Below are 21,443 nucleotides of genomic sequence, written 5' to 3'. Positions count from 1 at the left end.
TCTTTCTTTGTGGCACAGACAGACTTGTTTTGCATCCTAGTCTTTTGTGAGCAGTAAACACGCGAGCAGACAGGTCCAACTGTATCATCACCCGTCTGCTGTCACACAGCTCCATGTGCAGCAGGTAAAATGGCACCTGATGCAGATTAATATATAAGCCTGTTAAAGGTTGCCTCTGAAGAACTCATTGTATACAGCAACATGCTTAGAGCCTAATGCTGCACTCATCCAGTCTGTGACCCAGGTGTCAAACTTCTACTGACATGGGGAAACAATTCCCTAAGACCGCTTTCTGTTCCACTTTCTAATCAGTCAGGCTTTATCGTGCTTCATAAGTCATTTACCAGTGCTTTATGGAGCATTAATAAGCCTTTAATAGGAACATATTTTAGGATGCCAGATTCTCTAGACACCAAAACAGCTGCCTAGTATATTGACAACTGTAGATTAATGAGTGAGAATGCTTTATTTATGACTTATTTACATTTGAAACCTTATTTGTAACTTACATATTGGATGTTTATTAATGCTTTTGAACAACATTTAAACTGTATTATCACGCCATTAAAAGCGTATTATACAAACTGATTATTGATTGATCTATGAATCATTAGTTCATTATTTATTATTTATGAATTAAACTGGAAGGTTTTTATTTTACAACACTGAATCAAAAAAGATTAAAAGATACTTTTTTTTACACTTTTTCACCAGAAAAAAAGATCTTTAATGTAAAAGTGAACACGTGTATCGAATTTTAATATAAACTATAAAATAATTGTCTGCAGAGGTATTTAGCCTCTTTCATTGGACACACAAATACAAGTCTTTTGTTTCTAAAGTTTTTAAAGTCTTAAAATTTTTCTGTTGATCAGTGTGCCCATATTATTCTACATGGATTCAATGGTGTTAAAACAATAAAACTTCAGATTTATTTCAAAACTTATAAGTTTAAAGGCGCTGTTATAAATAATTAAAATATAACTTATAGATCAACCAATAATATGATTGTGAAAATCCCTTTGGATGATGTTTGCCATCAGTTATCATCTATATACTCTTCATAGAGGGGGACCTTATTACAAAGTGGTATGGTGGGCTACCACTTTGTAATAACCTGTTTGTAGATACCTGCTGTGAAATAATAACCCCTTCTGACTAGGGAATGGTATACTTTTCTCACTATTTGATACTATCACGATACTTGGGTGGCAATTCAATATGTATTACGATTCAAGTATTGTAGTTCAATACTCTGATTTATTGCAATTTTTTTTGTTTGCTTTTAACACTAGACCATGGGTAAAAGTTGAATCACACACTTCTGACTTTTACTTTTTACTAAATTAAGATCTGTAAATTGATTCATGCAGTCCAATGTGTTTTATTGCACCACAAGTGTTCAGAAATTAAGGTATTTCAAGGTACCAACGTGGGACTTTTACTTTGGAAAATCTCTAAATTGATGCATTAAAAATGTTTTATTTTCACTATGTATGTACATATATGTTTGTTTTCCATTCAAAAAGAATCGCGATACTTAAATGAACCACTTTCCCCCCAGCCCTACTCCTGTCCATGAGTTTTAAATTGGTCACTTCCATCCTTGCTGCGTGCCAAACTGATGTGCGTGTGCGCGTACCTGCACAGGCGCGTGCACGTGTCGCTGTTTTGAACACGAATCGTGCGGTTTTTGGAAAAGCTGCCCATTTCTGCGCAATGTCTGTGTAAACCTGTAGCTGCGTGGAAACACGCCTGCAGCAGCCTGAGGTGAAGTGAGCACCTGTGACACCGCCAGCCGCCCCTCCCCTCGGCTCTCTCCATGGATGTAATCTCTCACTTGACAACAGGTACTTGTAAGGTCCCGGACAAAGTAAGCTGCCCAGATCTCGGCGAGCATTTGGCAGGAGAGTCAGAGCAGAGCCCCGTCAGCGCACAGTCTCTCGGTAAGTCTCCTCATCAAGCGGATCTGTTTGGTTGATTCTTACAGCTGCAGCTCTCAGCCCAGGATCAGGTAGAGGGCCACTTTGCCTCATTTGTATTCTGTGCGTAATTTGTGTTGAGTTCTGAGTGTTCTGCAATAATCATGAGTCCAAACCTGTTTATAGTGATTTGCGTTATTGCTCAGCTGCGCGCAAAGCTTCAACTCAATGTCTTCATTCGCCTTTTTTGCCGCAGAATGAGCTTTTTCGCGAATGCCGCAGCCAACTTGGTGTTGCTGGCCAGCGTAAGAGTAGAGGAGAGGGGAGGAGAGGAGAGGGGGCTGCGGACGCAACATCCGCCGTCAGTGTGTGCGCTCTCTGTGTTATTGCCCCTTCATTGACGGGTGTTTTTGCGCCAAAGGTCCAAACGCGCGGCTCGACCGTAAACCCGAGAGGAAACGAGACTCTGGAGAATAAAGAGAGCGTGGAAGGATTTCTGCACCATTCAAAACAACAACCGCACAGTAACCGCATCGAAACGCGGAGCACTACTGCGAGGTTTGACTGCAAATGAGTGTGTGTGTGTGTGTGTGTGTGTGTGTGTGTGTGTGTGTGTGTGTGTGTGTGTGTCAGATTCTATGTTAACCAATACAATGCGGTGAAAGAAAGGGTGTCCGAGGGGAAGCCGGTGTAAACAACAGGGGAATAAAAGTCCTTTTCTGTCGTGACCCCCGGAGCTGATCAGTGTGTGGGTCAATGTGAGGATGCGCTGTCAGGTGTAACGTCTGCTGGAGATTACATCTGCATGGACTGGACAACATGAGGACCCCAAACACTCTCTCTGTCTATAATGCCTAATAAACACATTCATATGGCGTTATAATGCATTCATAAGGCTTTTTAAAACTCTATACGTGTTTATAATTATGCATGACTACTTAGAACAAGGCTGGTAAAGTAGGTGGTGGACATACTGTATTAAAAGTTCAGCACTCATTTTGCTTTATACCCCCAAGCCAAAGTACAGCATGTACAAGGTTATTAGCAATTTTAATTTTATTTACCCAGAGAAGGTTGTCACTGTATGAAGCTCAGAAAGGCATGCATATTATTATTAATATTTTAATGCATCTCTGATATTACATTAGAGCAGTTTTTACATGTCTTTGTAAGTGACTAAAGTTGGCCCAGTTATAATGTGCTGTGGTATAAAGCACTTATATACTGATAAGCATTGTTTAAAGTTGTCATGCATGATTATACACCATATGAGAGTTTTATAAAGCCTTATAAATGTACTATAGTATCTTATGAATTTGCTTAAAATCCATTATAGACATGACCTTCATAGAAAATGTTACAGAAAAAAATGAAAGTGGTTCATTTAAATGCTTATATACTATTATTAGTATATTTGTTTTACATATTTATACTGTATAACATGAACCTGTTTTCTGTTAAGACATTTGCTCTGCACTTAAAATTAGTTTGAAGCTGTACTTTGGTATTTTTACCTTTGTGACAAGGCCAGGTCTCCAGGAGTTACAGTACTAATCCCTTATATAAGAGGAAAGAGGGCAAGGAAGCAAACTGGGTAACCTGCTCAGTCAAAGTGCTCCTAATCCCCCTCAGAACATTCAGTTTTATTAGATAAGTCATTCTTCCTAATCCTGAGTAATGTTCGTCTTTTAAGCAAGGACAGATACTTTGCTCAACGTAAGAACTGAATACATCTCCGTGTGATGATCAGAGTTGTGCAGGGAGCTTTTCTGTTTAATGATTGGTCAACGACAGCTTTTATTAATTATGTTATCCTCAAGTGCACGTTTTGTGACAGCGAAGACAACAGATTATTTTGTGCATGTACTGTAAGACCTTCACAGATCTGTGGGCTTGCTGCGGCCTCATCAAAAATTCATTTTCAGGCTTCATTTTGAGAATTGATGCTGCTATGAAAGAAAACGCTGCCTTCTGTGTAGAACACAGACTTAGACTTGGACTTCTCCTTATTGATCCTTTGGGATGAACTCCCTCAAGGAAACTGAGGTTCCTGCAGCTTACAAAAACACAAGGGAGGTATAAAAAATACAGTATAAGATTACCAATAAACTCCTAGCTAAATAGATACAGTAAATATATATTTTGTAAAAACAGGAAAAAATAAGCTCATATATTTGAAGTAGATGTAAGAATACAGGTTAGATAAAATGTACAGAAAATGAAATCCGATAAGTTAAATTAGAATGTACAAGATAAAACATGTCTGACTGTATGTGACAGAAATGAGCAGGAAGATTACATTACTGCACTTAAGTGGTGGATAAAGTTATTGCACAAAGAAAAAAACATACTGAAGGTTGATTTTTGAGGCTTTCATATGAAAGAAGAAAACCAAGCTACGTACTTTTCTCCTCGTGTTTCATCTCTGACAGATTATTTATTCATACTCTGCAGTATCACACAGCATCATTTGGCTCTGGTCCAGTATGGGCCAGGCCTTCCTGTGTGCCACTTCCAGCCCAGATTAGTTGTTCTAACCTTTAGTCAGCCAGACAAAGACACATGTCACCTGCAGACAGTCTGAGTCTCAGACAGTCGGCAGCAGCAGACGCTCCAACCTTCACATCTGCTTTCTCATAATGACTCTAATAATCCCAGAGGACTTTGTTGTTATGATTATGATCATGAGGTAGTCTGGACTGTAAACCGGGATTATCGCAGTAGTAACTCACCGTGAGGAAACAGGAGCGCTTACGAGGAACCTCAGTGTTGATGTCTATTCCCTCTCTTTCTCCTCGACTCTGAAAGAAATCCCTGTTGAAGCGTCTGCAGCGATGGGTCGTCAAGAGGCCGACCACGTGTGGAAGAAAGTCACTGAAAACATCCAGGAGGTTTTTGAAATCATGGAGGAGTTGGGATCGTAAGTACATTTTACTCAACGTGAGATAGCACCGTGTTTCCTCCCATACAATGTACTGTTATGTTCAAGAAATCTCTATCAAGCTAATTTCCTGTTACGTTTTGTATTGCATAGTTTTGCATAGTACAGTAGAATTCCTCCCTGTATTTCTTAGCAGCCTACTTCTGGGAATATTTCTGAATGTTTTATTAATATTGAGGGCAACTACACAGTAAAAGCTTGAGTGTTGACTTGCATACGACCTGATTACAGACCATGGGCACGCTGTTTAAGTTGGAGGACAGATTACTGGTTTGATTGGATTGACACATGAGGACCTACTTTACTGAGGTCTCAGACAACAAGACGCTTTGGCCGTTAGAGCGGGTTAGTCAGTCTGGCGCTCCCGATGGTGCCTGGCTGTGAGTCAGCTCGGCAGTTCATTCACAAAGAAGCGCATCATGTGTTATTCACTCTGAATTATTTTCTCTAAAGTGTCCTTAAATTGTAACTGGCCACAAACAAAGAGGAAATATCGAAAATACAGGTGAAAAAAATCACCTTTTGATAACTCAATAATCATTTTGGTCAAAAGGCCAAATCTTCTCTGTACGGTTTTGCTGCTTCTCTTCGTCTGCTGTGATAATAACCTGAACCTATTTGGTCGCACAAAACAAGGCATTTGATAACATCTTCTTTGGCTTTAGGAAACTGTGATGGACATTTGTCAATATTTTCTGATATTCCATAAACAAAACAGTTCATCGTTGAATCAAAAAAAGAATGAACTTCAATTATAGGGATAGCCCAGTTTTCTCTAAAGTAGGACTGTATGAGGTACTTGTGTTGTTCTCCAGCCGCTCGCCACATACATCAAGACCTGCTGATTATCATTGTTGACCTCCCAGAAATTAGGTCAGCACTGTGTTAGCTGTTAGCTGAGTGTGTGCACAGTATAGAGGAACAGGAGCAGCAGCTAAATATATTAGTTTAACTTTACCTTGTAGGTGGGGACTCAAGCCGTTTTATGCTCTTGTCAAAGCCACCAGACTCCATTGAAAAAGAAATCAGTAATTTTACCTCACAGAACATGGAAGTTGATGGACTACTACTGAATCAGTTAGTTGGTTGGTATTGTCAGTTCGTAACCTTTTAAAAGACCAAAGTTGAACAATGATCATATTTTTTTGTTTTGTTTTGTAATGGAGTCTGGTGAGAGCATATTACAGCTTCAACACCCCACCCCCCGCATAAACATAAACACGACAAGGTGAAGCAGTAAAAACATTCTAAATAAAGTGTACATTTAAACTGATATTGATGTTTGTATGTGTCTAAAACACATTTAGCTGCTGCTCCCATCCGCAGCAGTACATTTCTTAGCTTGGGACTCGTGCCTGCTTCTCCAAACTGTAGGTAATACACTGACTATATACCTCGCACGATCCCACTGTATACTGTGCACACACTCAGCTAACAGTCTGAACGCTGACCTAATTTCTGTGAGATCCACACAGGTAATCAGCAGGTCCTGAGAACAACACATCAGAGGCGAACAGTAAATAAAGGAGCGAGCGAGCGCTGCCACAGTGACGTCAGTGTGTTTCGTGAAAACAGACCGGATCTGTTTCTGAGGGCAGAGGAGGCTGCTGATGAGCGGTGATTGGACTGGGAAGGAGGCGAGGCCCTCCTGAGGAACACTATATGAAATAATATGTGGCCCCAATTAGTTTGCAGCAATCATTTTTATTTCCCCAAACATAAACAGCTCTGGGAGTTTTGTGGAAATGTGGGCGTAGACGCACAGACAACATGGTGACTTATAGTTTGCGATAAGATTTTTTTTAAAAATAGAGAGACACAAAAGTATTGTTGAAGCGTAACTGTTACTGTCCGAGCCGCTGAATGACTCAACTGGACTGCTTTCATCTCTGTTGAAGGTGTCAACAGTGTAAACGCTCCGAGCTGTTTTGCCCATTCTCAGTAATACTTTTTTTTTTTGTCCTCCATCACAATAAAAGGAAGAGAATCCAGAAGGGATAGAAGATTGCGTAGAACACCAAATGCAGCCTTTCCCATTGGACCTCATCTACACTAAAAGTGTAAACAACATCCTAACGGTTTCCTGGCAATCAGGACGCGGTCTCTTTGGGTTGTGAGTGCAACTCTCAAAAAGCTCTGAGCAATTTCAATCTCATCAACATTTTGTTGAATTTTAATCTTCCAAATTTGCACACTCGAGTTAGTGCACCAGTGATTGACCTTTTGTCTTTGTAAAGCCAAAAAAAAAGAAGAAAGATATTGTTTGGCATTCATTTTCGGGGCTTGATTGATGATTTCTCTTGAGAGTCACAATAAGCTTTGAGGAGATCCGAGGAAAGGAAATGAGCAGCGGTAACCAGGAGAGAAATCAACTGAGCTACAGGATGCGAAGTGCTGTGATGATGCTGTGGGAGGGCCGCTTGTTCCTGTCTGCCTCCCTGAGCTATTGCTGTAGTTAGAAAACATGCAAAATGGGTAACGCAAAGAGTTATCATTCACATTTTGCTGTTGCGTTAATTTGTGTGTAGTGGTTAGCACTGTCGCCTCACAGCGAGAAGGTTCCTGGTTCGAATCCCGGCTGGGGCCCTTCTGTGTGGAGTTTGCATGTTCTCCCCGTGTCTGCGTGGGATTTCTCAGGGTTCTCCGGCTTCCTCCCACAGTCCAAAGACATGCAGGTGTTCGGTTCATTGATGACTCTGAAATTGCCCGTAGGTGTGAATGGTTGTCTGTCTCTGTTCGTCTCTATGTGTCCTGCGATCCGACAGGGACAAGCAGTTGAAGATGAATGAATGAATGAGTGTGTGTGTGTGTGTGTGTGTGGTTCCTCATAAGAGTCATTGGTTCATCCTTCAGGGTCAGTGTCATGGCAGAGGGCAGGGCTGGGGTGGTGACACCCGTCTGCCCACAGCCCTTGACATGTGTCTGTGACCTGACCCGGCCTGTTACTGTACTGTAGGATCTTGATGTTCCCAACGATCCCTGCTGCACATGCTCAGTTTCTGACTCTGCGCCTAGAGCTCTTGGCCCGCCACGGTTTCCATTACGTCAGGGATAAAGCGCCTAATCCACCCGGTAGAACAACTATTCCCAGACATCGCTGAAGATAGCAGGGGACACTAGAGCAGCACAGAGCAGGATAATAAGCCTCTGACATGTGAAGAGTTAAGCCACAGAGATCGTCAGTACAGGCCTTAATTGAATCCCTTGATATGTGTTTATTAAAATAAACTATCTGATGCGCTCCAAGAAAATGAGTTTCCATCTCAGTGTGAAACACGAAGGCAAAGAGAAATAACCTGATGAAACTTTAAAATCCATAGAAAAAAACAGGAGACATTTCATGAGTGGATTAAATGTTTCTTGGTTTTGTCCGAAGGGAACAAAATCGATCTACGGGCACCTCTAAAGCTCATCGTTTGTGTTTTTTACGGGGAAACAGTCCTGCACTGTTCTGCTTTTTACACTTTCAGTTTTTGTGCAGATCCACGCTAGCTGTTTCCAGTCTTTATGCTAAGCTAAACTAATCTCCCTGCATCAGCTTCATACTGAATGGAAAGATGTGAGAGTGGTATCGAAATTTTCACATCCAACAAAATCAGGCCTGACCCGTCATGACCCCCATGTCATTTGTGTCCAAGCCCGATAGGAGCTTGAAGCACCAGCCTGACTAAGAAACCTGAATCAAGTTGAATAGATTTCCTGGAAATGTGTGCAAACCCGACCCGGCTGAATTTTTAGAATCAAAAGCTTTAAATATATTTATAAATACCCTGCCACTTTTAAGGACATTTCACGTGTCATCTTTACACATTTTAAGCTTTTTGCATGTCATTTAACGGCACCTGTTCTCATTTTTAACTCGTCACATTGGCGACACACTGGGAAGCCCTACACGTCAAACTATGGAGCTCCAGTACGGTGGCAGTTTAGAATATGTTATTGTGAATGCAAACACGTCAACTAATTGGTTAGGTTTGAGAAACGGTCATGGTTTTGGGTTAAAATAAGTATGTTTGTTTTTCTTAAATTACATTACATATGTATCTAATAGTCTCGCATTGGGACACTAAGCAGCCGTTTTCTGTTTTGCTCATCCATCCACGTCACAATGTAAATCAGTAATGGCAGGAATTGACCCGTGAGTCAAGCAAAAACTGTGCAGTGATTAGTGTTGTTGTGTTATGTGATACAAGGCCGAACTGTCAGCAAGAAGTGTATTTCCTAAAATGTCAGATTATTAGTTTTATATTTACCAATCGCCTAGAGATGAATGGCACTCACACTACTGCACTCTTAAATGTATTTGAAGCCCTGCAAATGCGTTATCTCTACTGAGAAACAATAATTTAACGTATGAATAAAATGGAAAAATGGAAGCACTTCAAAACTATCCCTGATTGGCTGATAAACACAGAAAGTAGACCCACCAAGAGGCCAAAACTCGACTGTGCTGTTCAGGATATTTTCCTAACAAGACTCTGATGAAAGGGAAGACTCATTTCCTCCTGCTGTTATCTCTTTCTGTGGAGTTTCAAAGGAACTCATTTTCAATGTGTTTGTGTGTTAATGAACAGGGGAGCATTCTCAGAGGTGTACATGGTGAAGGAGAAGAAGACGGGGAAGCTGTATGCCATGAAGTGTGTGAAGAAGAAACAGAAAAGAGACCTCAATCTGGAGAACGAGATCGCAGTGTTGAGGAGGTAATTAACACTTCAACTTTCATCTCAGATTCTCACAGTAGTTTCTCTTTTGAATGTTGCAATTATGTCAAAGCCTTAATGTTGTTTTCCTTGAACAGAATCCAACATGACAATGTGGTGGGGATGGAGGACTTCTATGAGAGTCACACCCATTACTATCTCGTCATGCAGCTGTGAGTTGCTTTTATACATTTTCATATTATTATTTAAATGAGCAGAGGAGCTAGTTCAACTGGGATTTCAGATGACATTTTGATGATGGCTGTGGTGTTTTCTTACCAGTGTTGCAGGCGGTGAGCTCTTTGACCGCATACTGGACCGGGGAGTGTACTCAGAGAAGGACGCCAGCAGCGTGATCCAGCAGGTGCTGCAGGCCGTTAGCTATCTGCACGAAAAGGGCATCGTGCATCGTGACCTAAAGGTATGAATCAGATGATTGGAGAAAATCATACTTTCAAATGTCAATCAAGTGTTTTTTACTCAAGTACACCTTTGGGGTAAAACCATATTACAGGATCTCATGTTAAAGGTCTATGTCACATTGTATTATTTATCTAAAGGCTTACGTTCCTGCTCTCTTAGAATAATATCTTAACAATATACCATTTGCCGCAGTGGCACTTCGACAGGAGGTGAATACTTCAGACTTTGTTCCAGCACAGGAGAAGACACGCCTTGAGGAGTTCTTTCATCGAGGACATCAGTGTGTGAACACTTCTGTGTGTTTTGTCCCTGTGCAGCCAGAGAACATCCTGTACTACAGCCAGGACGAGGACTCCAAGATCATGATAAGTGATTTTGGGCTCTCCAAGATGGTAGACAACGACATCATGTCCACAGCCTGTGGCACCCCGGGATACGTAGGTAAGGAGACACGTCCGTGATCAACGCTGTATGAACGTTTAGTGAGCTGGGGGGCTTAAAGTTGTAAGATTTCCATCTATTTAATTGTCTTTTAAGTTCCTATCTATCAAAGAGTGAGTTAAAACAATGATGACTCATCATATGACCCACTAATGAAAGCTATTCTACTTGCCTTTTTGTCGAGTATTCCAACATATGTGTCTGTGGTGACATTCCCGGGCTAGATGTAAATAATCCGCCATGTTAGTGATGCTGCTGACAGAGGTTGGTCTGCCAGCCCAGATCGTCACTAACAGTTATGCTGCGTTCACTTGTAATCGGAAATCGGAAATCGGAAATCGGAAAACCTCAACTTCTGAGTCAGGCTTGTAGTAAGGACAGCAGAATTTTCTATTAAATCGTTGCGTCAGTACGTGTGTGACAGAAGCGGGTGCGTCCAGCATCATGTAAACAAACGGAGCTGTAAAATCATTTTCAGTCTGTTCATGATACAAACCATTTTAAATTGTTGAAATGTCAATGGTGTTAACGTGTGGTTTTGTTAAGAAAGGTTGTGTGTCCTGATTGCCAGCTGTAATAGCACACGGCTAATTTATTTCACGAGCGAGTCACAGCAGTAAGCTTGTGAGTAACGGTTGTTCGTAACAGTTGTTCGTAACAGTTGTTCGTAACGGTTCATAACTGCAGTTAGCTCCCTGGCTACCGTTAGCACCTCGTCTGCTTCTTCTTCTCCTCCGGTAAAACACGACCGCATTGCATTTTGGTATGCGGGAGTACAATGTAGTGCACATAACATACATCTCACCGCCAAAGAGGCCACTAGAAACAAAGTATCTCCATTTTTATGGAGTACAACTTTAAATAGGTCAAACACACAAGGATGTGACACTAAGATAGCACAGACAATATGTGTACCTGTGTTTTCTCTGCGTACAGAACTAATTAGAGCCATCACCGCATAGATTTGACTTTTCTTTCCTTCATTTTCAGCTCCGGAAGTTTTGGCACAGAAGCCCTACAGCAAGGCAGTGGACTGCTGGTCCATTGGAGTTATCACCTACATCTTGTGAGTATAAAGAATGATATGGTAGACTGAGACAGAGAGAGGAATGCAAAAAATAGACCCCTTAGATTGTAAATCCAAGTATTCCTTCCTTAAGTGGTAGGATTTTCAGATTAAAAGCCACTGCTCGTCATGCATGTTAAGCATGACACGGTTACCTAAATGCAGAGTAACGCAGCCGTAGCACCACCTACTGATTATCTGCTGTACATTTCTGCACACATGAGTGCACAGACATTTCTTTTTCCAACTGTAACGATGAATGCTCCTGTTTCAGACTCTGTGGATATCCCCCTTTCTATGAAGAAAGTGAGACGAGACTGTTCTCCAAGATCATGAAGGCGCAGTACGAGTTCGACTCGCCCTTCTGGGACGACATTTCTGAATCTGGTGATTACGCCGAGCATTAGCACAGACACAATGTACAGTCTGCTGCAGCTGCTGTATGCCTCCATACTGCCCCAGTCCCTAACGTTTGTTTGTTTGTCTGTGTGTGTGTGTGTGTGTGTGTCACCTTTTGATCTGCAGCGAAAGATTTCATCCGTAATATGATGCAGAAGAATCCCAGCATGCGCTACACCACTGACCTTGCGCTCAGACATCCTTGGTGAGTGTCAATCATTGATTCAAATACTAGTTATGATGCATTAATTAAACTCTTAGAGCGTTAAATTGTCTCATCTTTTTAACCTTATGATAGGAGTAAATATTAACATGAAATATAGTTCTCAAGCAGAGTTGTTCTCTTCACAGTAAAATATCTATAAGCTACTGTACCATAGTTAAAAAAAAAAACACTGTACTGTGCAGCTCTAATCCTAAACTAAATAAACAGGCCTTACGTGATGTATGTGCAGTCAAGATTAACGTCTACCTTGAAATATATTGAAATGTTCTGTTACATCATCTGTTTCTCCAGGATTATCGGAAAGACGGCCAGGAGTCAGGACATCTACTATTCCGTCAGCGTTCAGATCCAAAAGAACTTCGCCAAGTCCAAGTGGAAGGTTAGTCTGAGCTGATTTCTTGGCTTTGATGCGTTAAGCTCATTGAGGAGCTGCAGTTTATTGTAGATTAATCAGGTGCCCTCCCTAAATCCTTCCTGATTAAGGACAGTTTAATAAGATATTGTTCCGTCTTCAAGGCCACTGATGGCTGATGTAGGGCTTTTACTGTCAGGGGAACCCAAGTGCACTTGACTCTCGTGCACCGGTTACAAACCTGGAGGTCCCAATCCCTCCGAGTGGTCGCCAAAGCAGAGGGGGTCGTTAGGCTTTCTTGATTTTAACAGGCGTAAGACGACTTTATAAAAGATGTATGCATTTGGCCTGTAAAGCCCCTTTCCCACTGGACAAAAAACCTACAAACATCTGTCACGGGTATTTCTCATCAGCAGTGATAGAAACATGACACCCGGGTGAACATGCTAATTTTCACCGGCACAAGGCTAGGACAGCCGTCGCCTCCGTCTGTAACTTGTGACATGTTTGTGATATTGAACGTGACACACCAGAAAACAAAAACAGAAATACATAACTGGTCTGGTAATGAGAAAGGAGTCTATTACCTATTTTTAGTGGTGTTTAATGTATTTAAAAAACCTGCATATACACGCTAATTATGATGGGAAAAGGGTATAACTCACAATTTCACTCATTTCTGTGTAGGAAACTAAATGAAATTGTTATTTTTAAAGCGTGGATTATTATTGGACATACTGTATAAACTCACAGGAAAAGGGCATGGTGAAGTGTTCTACAGTTTATTCACAGGGTATGCAGTTAAAACAACCAAAGAGCTCATAGAATATTGGCCAAATGTCAAGGAGACAGAGAAAAAAGCCTATTACATATGTGTGATTGTTAAAAATAAAGATAATACAAACATAATACAGACTGAATTGTGTTCAAAGTTTCTAAAAATAACAAAATCATTTATTCACAGGAAATGATCTGCTCAAAAACGAACTTAACTTAAGGAACAACAAATGAAATCACTGATGTAGCATTTGCTCAGACTTGGTGCAGCAGAAGTCTTAAACTTCCATTCATCATTATAAGCCGTTAAAGTGAAGCCCTGTGTAACGTGTAGATCTTTGTCCGCTCCACAGCAAGCGTATAACGCTGCAGTAGCCATCAACCACATGAAGAAGCTGCAGCTGGCCCACTCGGAGCAGGTCCTGAAGCAGACTAGCATCCCAGACATCAAGGTGATCGACATGTCCTCCCTAGACAAAAACCACAAACGTCCTGATCCCGTCAAATTAGAGCCCAAGTCAACAGAGATCAACGGGAAAGTGAACGGGGCGATTCACATGTCTCTGCCCACGAGCCCCATCGAATCAAAGAGCCATTATCACACGCTGAAGGCCACCCAGAGTCAGGCCTGTCCGCATCACGCACCCACTATGGCCGAACAGGGCAAGAACGTCTACCACTCAGAGCCCGCCAACCTCAACGGGTTTGTGACAGTTTCATCCGATGATGTGAGTTTTTCATTTCTGATATCACAGCAGGACTGATGCCTGATGAAGCTTTTTCTCCTCTGCTTTTTCAGGTACGGTACAAATCGTAACAGCAAGCCTGTTCAGACTGGAGTCTGCTCAGTCATGTGAAGGCTGCATGAAGTTTACACTTTACTTGGTGAGTTCAAGTTACACATTTGCATGTCACACAGACAAATTGAATTACATCGTTATTAAAAGTGTCATCATCGACATTTGAAGATTTGATAGATATATAAATAAGTGGCACCACTTCAAATCCCCCTATTTAGCATTTATAATCACTGTTTAAACATTCAATAAATGTTTTATAACATATATAATAAAAGTGTTTATTAATGTATTAGTCAACAACTATAACTCGTCCTGTGGGCACCCAGAAGTGGAGGCTGCTGTTTAAGCAAATAATAAATGATAATCTAGAAAAATACATTTGAAATAAAAAAAAATACGTCGTCAAAGAAGAAGATACTGTACATTTAAAACACTTACAGTTGTGTAAAACTCCATTACAGTGTGTTATAAACTATTTGATAAATGTTTGTATGCTTCTTCTAAAGTGTAGTTGCAAAGTATCGTGGAACACAAAATCATTTATATTATAGGGTACATTAATAAAACCGATTTTCCCACATTGTACAAATGCATTTCCACATCCAGTATAATATTTTGCAGATATATAGTTAAAATTAATTCACAGTTATTATATTACATCTTTATGAATTTGACCTGTACGGAAGCCCTGAAAGGCAAGTGAGAGAATTTTTTTACAATTCTAATTCAAATCTCAAGTATTTTCTCTCCTGTGTTCATGACAAAAGAATAGGTGGGTTTGTTTTTTGAAACAGGTGGAAATAGTTAAAGTTATTTTTCAAGTGCTTTCAAATTGTCCCCCACTGTCAAATACAGTGTTTTTGTTGTTGCTGTTGTTATAATGCTCATTTCGGCCACAAGAGGCTGAACTGCACCTCCTGTTAAGAGTGCCTGAAGAAATGAAAACTCACCTGGAAGAAGACATGAATGCTCTCATTTAGAGCAGAACCCGGGGCAGTGGTGCACCTGCCTGAGGTCACTCGTTAAAGAAAAGAAAGGAACCTTTTTTCCACTTGTTCTTAAAGAGAAATGATTTATTTATTTAAAGTCTTTATTTAAAGTGAAATAAAGTAAAATCATCCCAGGGTCTTTTTTCGGGAAATACACTCATCCAATAAGCCATGGAGACAATTTTTTTCATGTGGCAACTGTTAACGGAAATGTCCCAGAACAGTCGCTAACAGTCACTAACCGCTGATTGCGGCCTAAACACTGATTAGCTCGGGGCAGCACGGCGAAGGCATTAAAACGTCTTTTTTAACCACTAATTCTGCTCATGATAACAGCAAACCTCTGCAGCAGCATGAGAAGAGTCCCTACACAGAAAACAAAGCACCAACAACATAGTTAGTGAACCCAGAGTTTATTAAAAGAGTGTTTTAAAGACTTACCAACTGGCCCCTGTACCAGCTCCTCTCATAGTAAAGTCCATTCAAGTGGATTACCAAAGTCAATCCGAAAGGAAGGAGCCCATTGGTGCTTCGTTTTCTGTGTAAGGACTCTTCTCATGCTGCTGCAGAGGTTTGCTGTTATTTTCAGCAGTATTAGTGGTTAAAAAAGACGTTTGAATGCCTTCACTGTACTGCTCCAATCTCCATTACCAGTTGTAACATGAAAAAAATGGTCTCAATGGTTTATTTGATGAGTGTATTTGCCGAAATAGACCCTGGGATGATTTTACGCAGGAATTTCTCTTGAAGAACAAGTGGAAAAAAAGGTTTGCCAGAATAAGCTTTCTAAGTTCCTTTATTTTCTTTACAGGAGGTGCAGTTCAGCCTCTTGTGGCCGAAATGAGTATTACAAAAACAACAGCCACAACAAAAACATTGAAAGCACTTGAAAAATAACTTTAACTAGTTCCACCTGTTTCACGGATGAAAACAAAGTAACTTTTAATAAACACAGGAGAGAAAATTATTCAGATTTGAAAAGGAATCACCAGATCTGTTTTCTCACTCTCCTCTCAGAGCGTCCGTATATTTATCATCGAAGGAGAAGCCCAGGTGTTTCTCATAATAGTGTGACGTGTTTATTAGGCTGTATGTCATTATGTCATTTGTGTAATTTTCAGCTGATAACAGGTGAATGTATGTGTGTTTCTGCCCTCTGCAGGTCAGTGTTGCTTTGTTGACTCAGCATGCAGCTGTTTTGTGTCAGCGGGTCCCCAGTACTGTGAATGAGAAGTGGTTGATCCTCCGACGGACCCGAGCGGTCTGCGAGATCCACACAGTCCGTGGGACATTTTTATCTTTTTTGTTTTTGAAAGAGTGCCTATGAAGCTTCCTGACAACCACACACACACACACACACACACACACACACACACACACACACACACACACACACACACACACACACACACACACACACACAACCACACACAGATGCACAATATTCACTTTAACTCAGATACACAGGGTAAATTCCAGTTGAAAAGGGGCAGTTCAGACCTTATTGAAGGGAGAGTGTCCAGCTCATTCATGGTGATGCGGTCGCTGACCTTAGTGTCCAGGTTAACATGTTGTTAAAAGAAAATACACACGTTGCAATAAGGCCATTTATTGTAGTTCATGTGTAAAATATTATTCTTAAGCAAACCTACATTTGAGCCCGGTCTCCTAAAAATACAATTTAACTACATTCTCTTCTTACGTTTGAAGAAGAAAAGTATTTCAACAGTTTTTGCGTGAATTCACAACATTAAAGAAAAAAACATTTCCTCTGTTATGTAACTGAGAGAGCGGTTTAAATGTATATCTTGTATGTGAATACAAGATAGGAGACAGAGTCCCACAGCTGTTAGCGTAATAGAATATATGGAAAAACTGCATGCTTGCTGCTTCTAATAAGCCATACTGATGTAATCTATTCCGGTAAAGTTGTTTCTTATTTCTCTGTGTTAATTGTTTGTTGTTCCGTTTTATTTTTTCTAAAGTCATTTCTTCCTTTTTATATATAAAAAACAAAAAACAGAAAAAAATAATGAAAAAAAGAGTTAAACAGACAAAAGAAAAGCATAATATATGTTGAAACTGACAAATCATTAACAGTGTACATGCCACAAGTATATTCATAACTTGCCAACTCCATAGCTCTCTCATGCCATCAACCTGCTAGGATATAGAGTGTCATTTATATTCACTGTGATATAGAGGTTTCTCCACTAACTGTAAGTGGGTCATTCTGTCTCTCCAGCTCTATGTGGCTTGGTGTTGATGCATTCGATCTAGTCCATTATATATACATATATATTATTATTATTATTATTATTATTATGAGAGTCCTGTGTACTCATGAATAAAGCCTGTACAGAAACTACACTTATTTTGCTGCCATTTCATTTGTCTTGATTCTTTTTCTTTCTCCTGACCTTATCAGACACCAGAAAAACACATACACAGACACTAATATGTGTGTGATGTAATCAACAACCTTTGCTAAGACAGAAACAATAGAAAGAGTCTAATTTGATATTTCAAAAAACAGTTTCTACGGTGTCAGATTCAGAAAATCATTGTCTGTCATTCCATTAGATTTACACTTCTCTTTCTTTAAGCATTAAATAAAAACAGCGTACTTACCCTACCCCCCCCCCCCCCCCACACACACACACACACACACACACACACACACAGACACACAGACTGAACTTAGTCCAGTGTAGAGACAGACTGTCCATTCAAGCAGAAGTAGTCAGAAATATGGGGCAAAGGTCTCCAAACAGTCTGAACCATTTCCCAGCAGTGGCAAACATAAATGCCCAGAATCCAAACTGAGTTGCTCAAAGAAGGAACTTTATTGACAGTGTAATTATAGAGAGATTACCAGCAACGTTTGTGGAAAGTGTGCGCTCCAAAAAGGATTAGTGGGGGAAAGGTTGTTCTGGAATCACCGCTGAGCAAAAGTTCAAATGAGTCGATCAATAAACCACCAAAACAGTGACTGCAGTGTTTTGTTTTCTTTTTCTTTTCTGTGTTTATTGTTTAGGGTATATTTTGCAATTAGTAATTATGTATCCATCCATCCATCTTCAACCTCTTGTCCCTATCGGGGTCGCTGGGGGGCTGGAGCCAATCCCAGCTGACACCGGGCGTGAGGCGAGGTACACCCTAGACAGGACGCCAGTCTATCACATGGAAGATAGAGACAAACAGAGACAGACAACCATTCACACCTACGGGCATCTTAGAGTCATCAATGAACCTAACACCTGCACGTCTGATAGATCGATAGATAAATAACTAATTTTGTGGGAGGAGAACCCGGAAAACCCACGCAAACACGGGGAGACCATGCAAACTCCACACAGAAGGGCCCCAGCCAGGATTTGAATCAGGAACCTTCTTGCTGTGAGGTAACAGTGCTCACCACCACACCACCAAAAGAGCAGCCTGCAACAATCGATATTTTGCAAAAAACATGTTAATTAACGATGGACATTATCACTTTTGTTCATGTTTTTGAACCCTTGTGGTGAAATGTTTCAAAATGAAGCTACTAGACTTTTAACTGGAACAAAGAAAAGACAACACATCACTCCTGTTCGGGCTCACCTGCATTCAGTCAGCGGGAGGCATCTGTACCAACTGTACGTACCAAAAGGAAATCCATCCGACAGTTGTTGAGGTTTTTTCAGTCTGGACCAAAGTAACCAACCAGACAGGCAGCACCAATCCTACAATCCCAGCACTGGCATGGCTTAATATCTAACTAGATTATATGTTATGGTGCAATGTGTCCCACACACTTCTGGTGTGCAGATGTTGACAACATTCAGATGTCTTGCAATGTTGGCCAGTTGTCATTATCACAGAAAGCTGAGGTTCAAGGTTTCTTTATTAGTACCCAAGGGTACACTTGTTGTGCAGGCAGGAGATGCAGCGTCCCAGGGTTAAAACAAGACCTCACAGCAATTATACAAAGGATATTAAAACATCAAAAAATCAAAAAGTAGTCTCACGTATACAACTCCAAAGAAAGTCGTGACAAAAAAAATGTTTATACACACTCAGCAACACACTCACACACATTTGGTGAAGTACATCACCTCACACTAACTTTGTTCAGCTGCAGGTTCAAAAGTATTCTGTATCGTTTTGTTCTCTACCTTTGGGAAATGACTATATAAGGGATAAGAACAGTCCTGAATAAAAGAGCTTGCCCTATGTGGCAGCTGTGAGGAGTAATGAACTGATAGGTTGAGTTGAGGCTCGCCTACTAGCCCACTTGGCAGTTTGGTCAAGACTGTCAATTCAAATCAGATTGCTGATGACACATGTCTCTCTGTGGCAAAGATCAGACACATTTCACAACTCGCCCGTCTGACTTCACTCCCTCCTCTCCTGGGGACGAGGTAAAAGGGCAGAAAGTTTCAGACGGAGACACATCTAAACGCACGTTCACCCCTGCAGTCTCTCGCTGCTTCATGGTCTCTCAGTGATCATGAGCAAGAGCAGCCCAGGACAATGTGATAAGGGGTGGATTCTATTGAACCTTTTCATGTAATGAACCTTATCTATCAGTGTTCAATACGGGGTTTTCCATATGTAACCATACAGTTGTCAAGCAAAGCCCTCCAGCCAATAAATGGGAGTGTCTTAAAGCAGTTTCACACTGTGATTGGACACTATTCAAGCTCTCCTGATGAGGATCAGTGTTTATGGTAACAAGCCATGCAACACGAACCAACCACACTCACGTTGTTCAATATTCAGTAACACGGGAAGTATTTGAGTGTTTACATGATTTAACCTCATTCGGTAACAGGATTGCTGCATGGTTGGAGGTCTGTTTGAGATAGTGGGTAAATCTGCTGCAACACATACAGACCTCATGTCACAGTGTCACAATGTCACATGCAGAGTTTCACCAATAGGGAATATTTGCTTCACTTCTTGCCCTAGAAACCCATGTCCTTTTACCCAAACAACCCCTTACCTCAAAGAAGCAAATGCAGCGGCCTCATGAATATGCATTCTGTCGCCACAGTGGGAGTTGACCTAGCTCCACTTAAATTGGAGAACCTGCCCTTGTCTCTCTGCCTACCAATTCCTGACTGGGCCGAACACTGAGAAAAGTGTTTAAAGAGTTTAGGGTGTGCTTCAAAGTGAGTATCTGCCTGTCAGTGTCAGCGTTTTATGTGTATCTTAGAGAGATAGATTTCTCATGTACTTTGATTACAATGCTAAATCACAAGAGTTCTCTGACAATATTCAATACATTTTTTCCTTCAACAGACTAATCAAACACACGCTATGGAAACCATTGGCGAGATCATCCCGTTCGCTAGGGAGATGCTAAACCAGCGGCCAAGCCGGGGCATGCTGAAGATCTACATGCTCGGTTCCACTCTGGCGGTGCTCGGAGTCGTTGGCGGACTGGTGGAAACTGTTCTCCTGCCATTTGTGGAGCAGGAGACTGCTGAGGACGCACCAGCAGAGCTGATCGTGGAGAAGAAGAAGGAGAAGAGGCAGGCGTTGAAGTCACACACTACGCTGGTTTTCCCTGAAGTTGAGGACGTGATGGAGACAATAGTGATCGAGACCAAGGCCAAACATCTGGTGACTGCTAGGCAGAGAAGCTCCAACCGCTTACATGCCTCTTAAAAAGACCCTCCCCTCCTGGTGTACATGGACACAACACTTATAGTGTTGATGGTAATGGTGGCAAATTAAATCACCAAATTGAACTGGTCACTTTGTACTTGTTCTTTTTTTCAGATTTGGTTAAACATGCAATTGCCTTTGTTGACTGGAAAACAATAAGTAGATACACTGAAGACTGCAGGGTACAGTATTGTCTGGCTGCTGCGCAGCAGATGCTTCTGGATGTCACTTGATGAATGTGTTGGAGAAAATGAAATGTGTGTGATTTCATTCATTTTGCACACTAATAAAGCTATTGTTCAGTGAGCAACTGATTCAGGTCTTATTTTAAAGTAAAATGATTTGTGTATTGCAGCTTTGAAGTTTTAGGTTTGTGTTGTTTTGCACAATTCAGGAGAATAGATAAAGACAACTATTTCCGATGTTCACTCTGTATTTTATAGTTTGCAAGAACATTCTTCCTCTGTCCAAAGGTTTGATAACACTTTTCTTTGAAAAGCACAAGTGTTACTCCCTTTTTAAACCTGACTTAAAAGAGGACAGTGCGTTCTCAAGTATTACATTTTTGACTCATACCATTGAGATCAGGGCCGCCCACTCCTGCTTTTGGAGAGCTACTGTCCTGCATGATTTAGATTTCTCTCTGCTTCTCTCTGCACTTTATGGAAATAGATTTGGTTACATTAGTTATATTATTATTTTTTAACTACTTTATATTGGGTAGTTTACAGCAATGTAAATGTAATCTGAAA

At 40.9% G+C, this 21,443-nt stretch overlaps 2 protein-coding genes across 2 annotated transcripts; both read left to right on the top strand.

Moving 5' to 3' along the window:
* Positions 1–1,822: 1,822 nt before the first annotated feature.
* Positions 1,823–17,356, top strand: camk1gb (calcium/calmodulin-dependent protein kinase IGb; the record flags this gene model as incomplete). Its single annotated transcript, XM_083919355.1, has 13 exons — positions 1,823–1,946; positions 4,731–4,842; positions 9,438–9,563; positions 9,662–9,736; positions 9,846–9,984; positions 10,304–10,427; positions 11,418–11,493; positions 11,768–11,880; positions 12,019–12,097; positions 12,410–12,497; positions 13,601–13,950; positions 14,047–14,132; positions 16,199–17,356. 12 exons carry the CDS (start codon positions 1,823–1,825, stop codon positions 14,102–14,104), a joined length of 1,464 nt encoding a protein of 487 aa, XP_083775481.1. The 3' UTR covers positions 14,105–14,132; positions 16,199–17,356.
* Positions 17,357–20,129: 2,773 nt separating this feature from the next.
* Positions 20,130–21,001, top strand: g0s2 (G0/G1 switch 2). Its single transcript, XM_083920638.1, has 2 exons — positions 20,130–20,192; positions 20,323–21,001. The coding sequence occupies exon 2, from the start codon at positions 20,341–20,343 to the stop codon at positions 20,689–20,691; it is 351 nt and encodes a 116-aa protein (XP_083776764.1). The 5' UTR covers positions 20,130–20,192; positions 20,323–20,340; the 3' UTR covers positions 20,692–21,001.
* The last annotated feature ends 442 nt before the right edge of the window (positions 21,002–21,443 follow it).

The sequence above is a fragment of the Echiichthys vipera genome (assembly GCF_963691815.1).
Source record: "Echiichthys vipera genome assembly, chromosome: 9".
Classification (NCBI taxonomy): domain Eukaryota; kingdom Metazoa; phylum Chordata; class Actinopteri; order Perciformes; family Trachinidae; genus Echiichthys; species Echiichthys vipera.
Note: the sequence above shows the minus strand (reverse complement) of the source record. Positions and strands in the feature narration are given on the sequence as shown.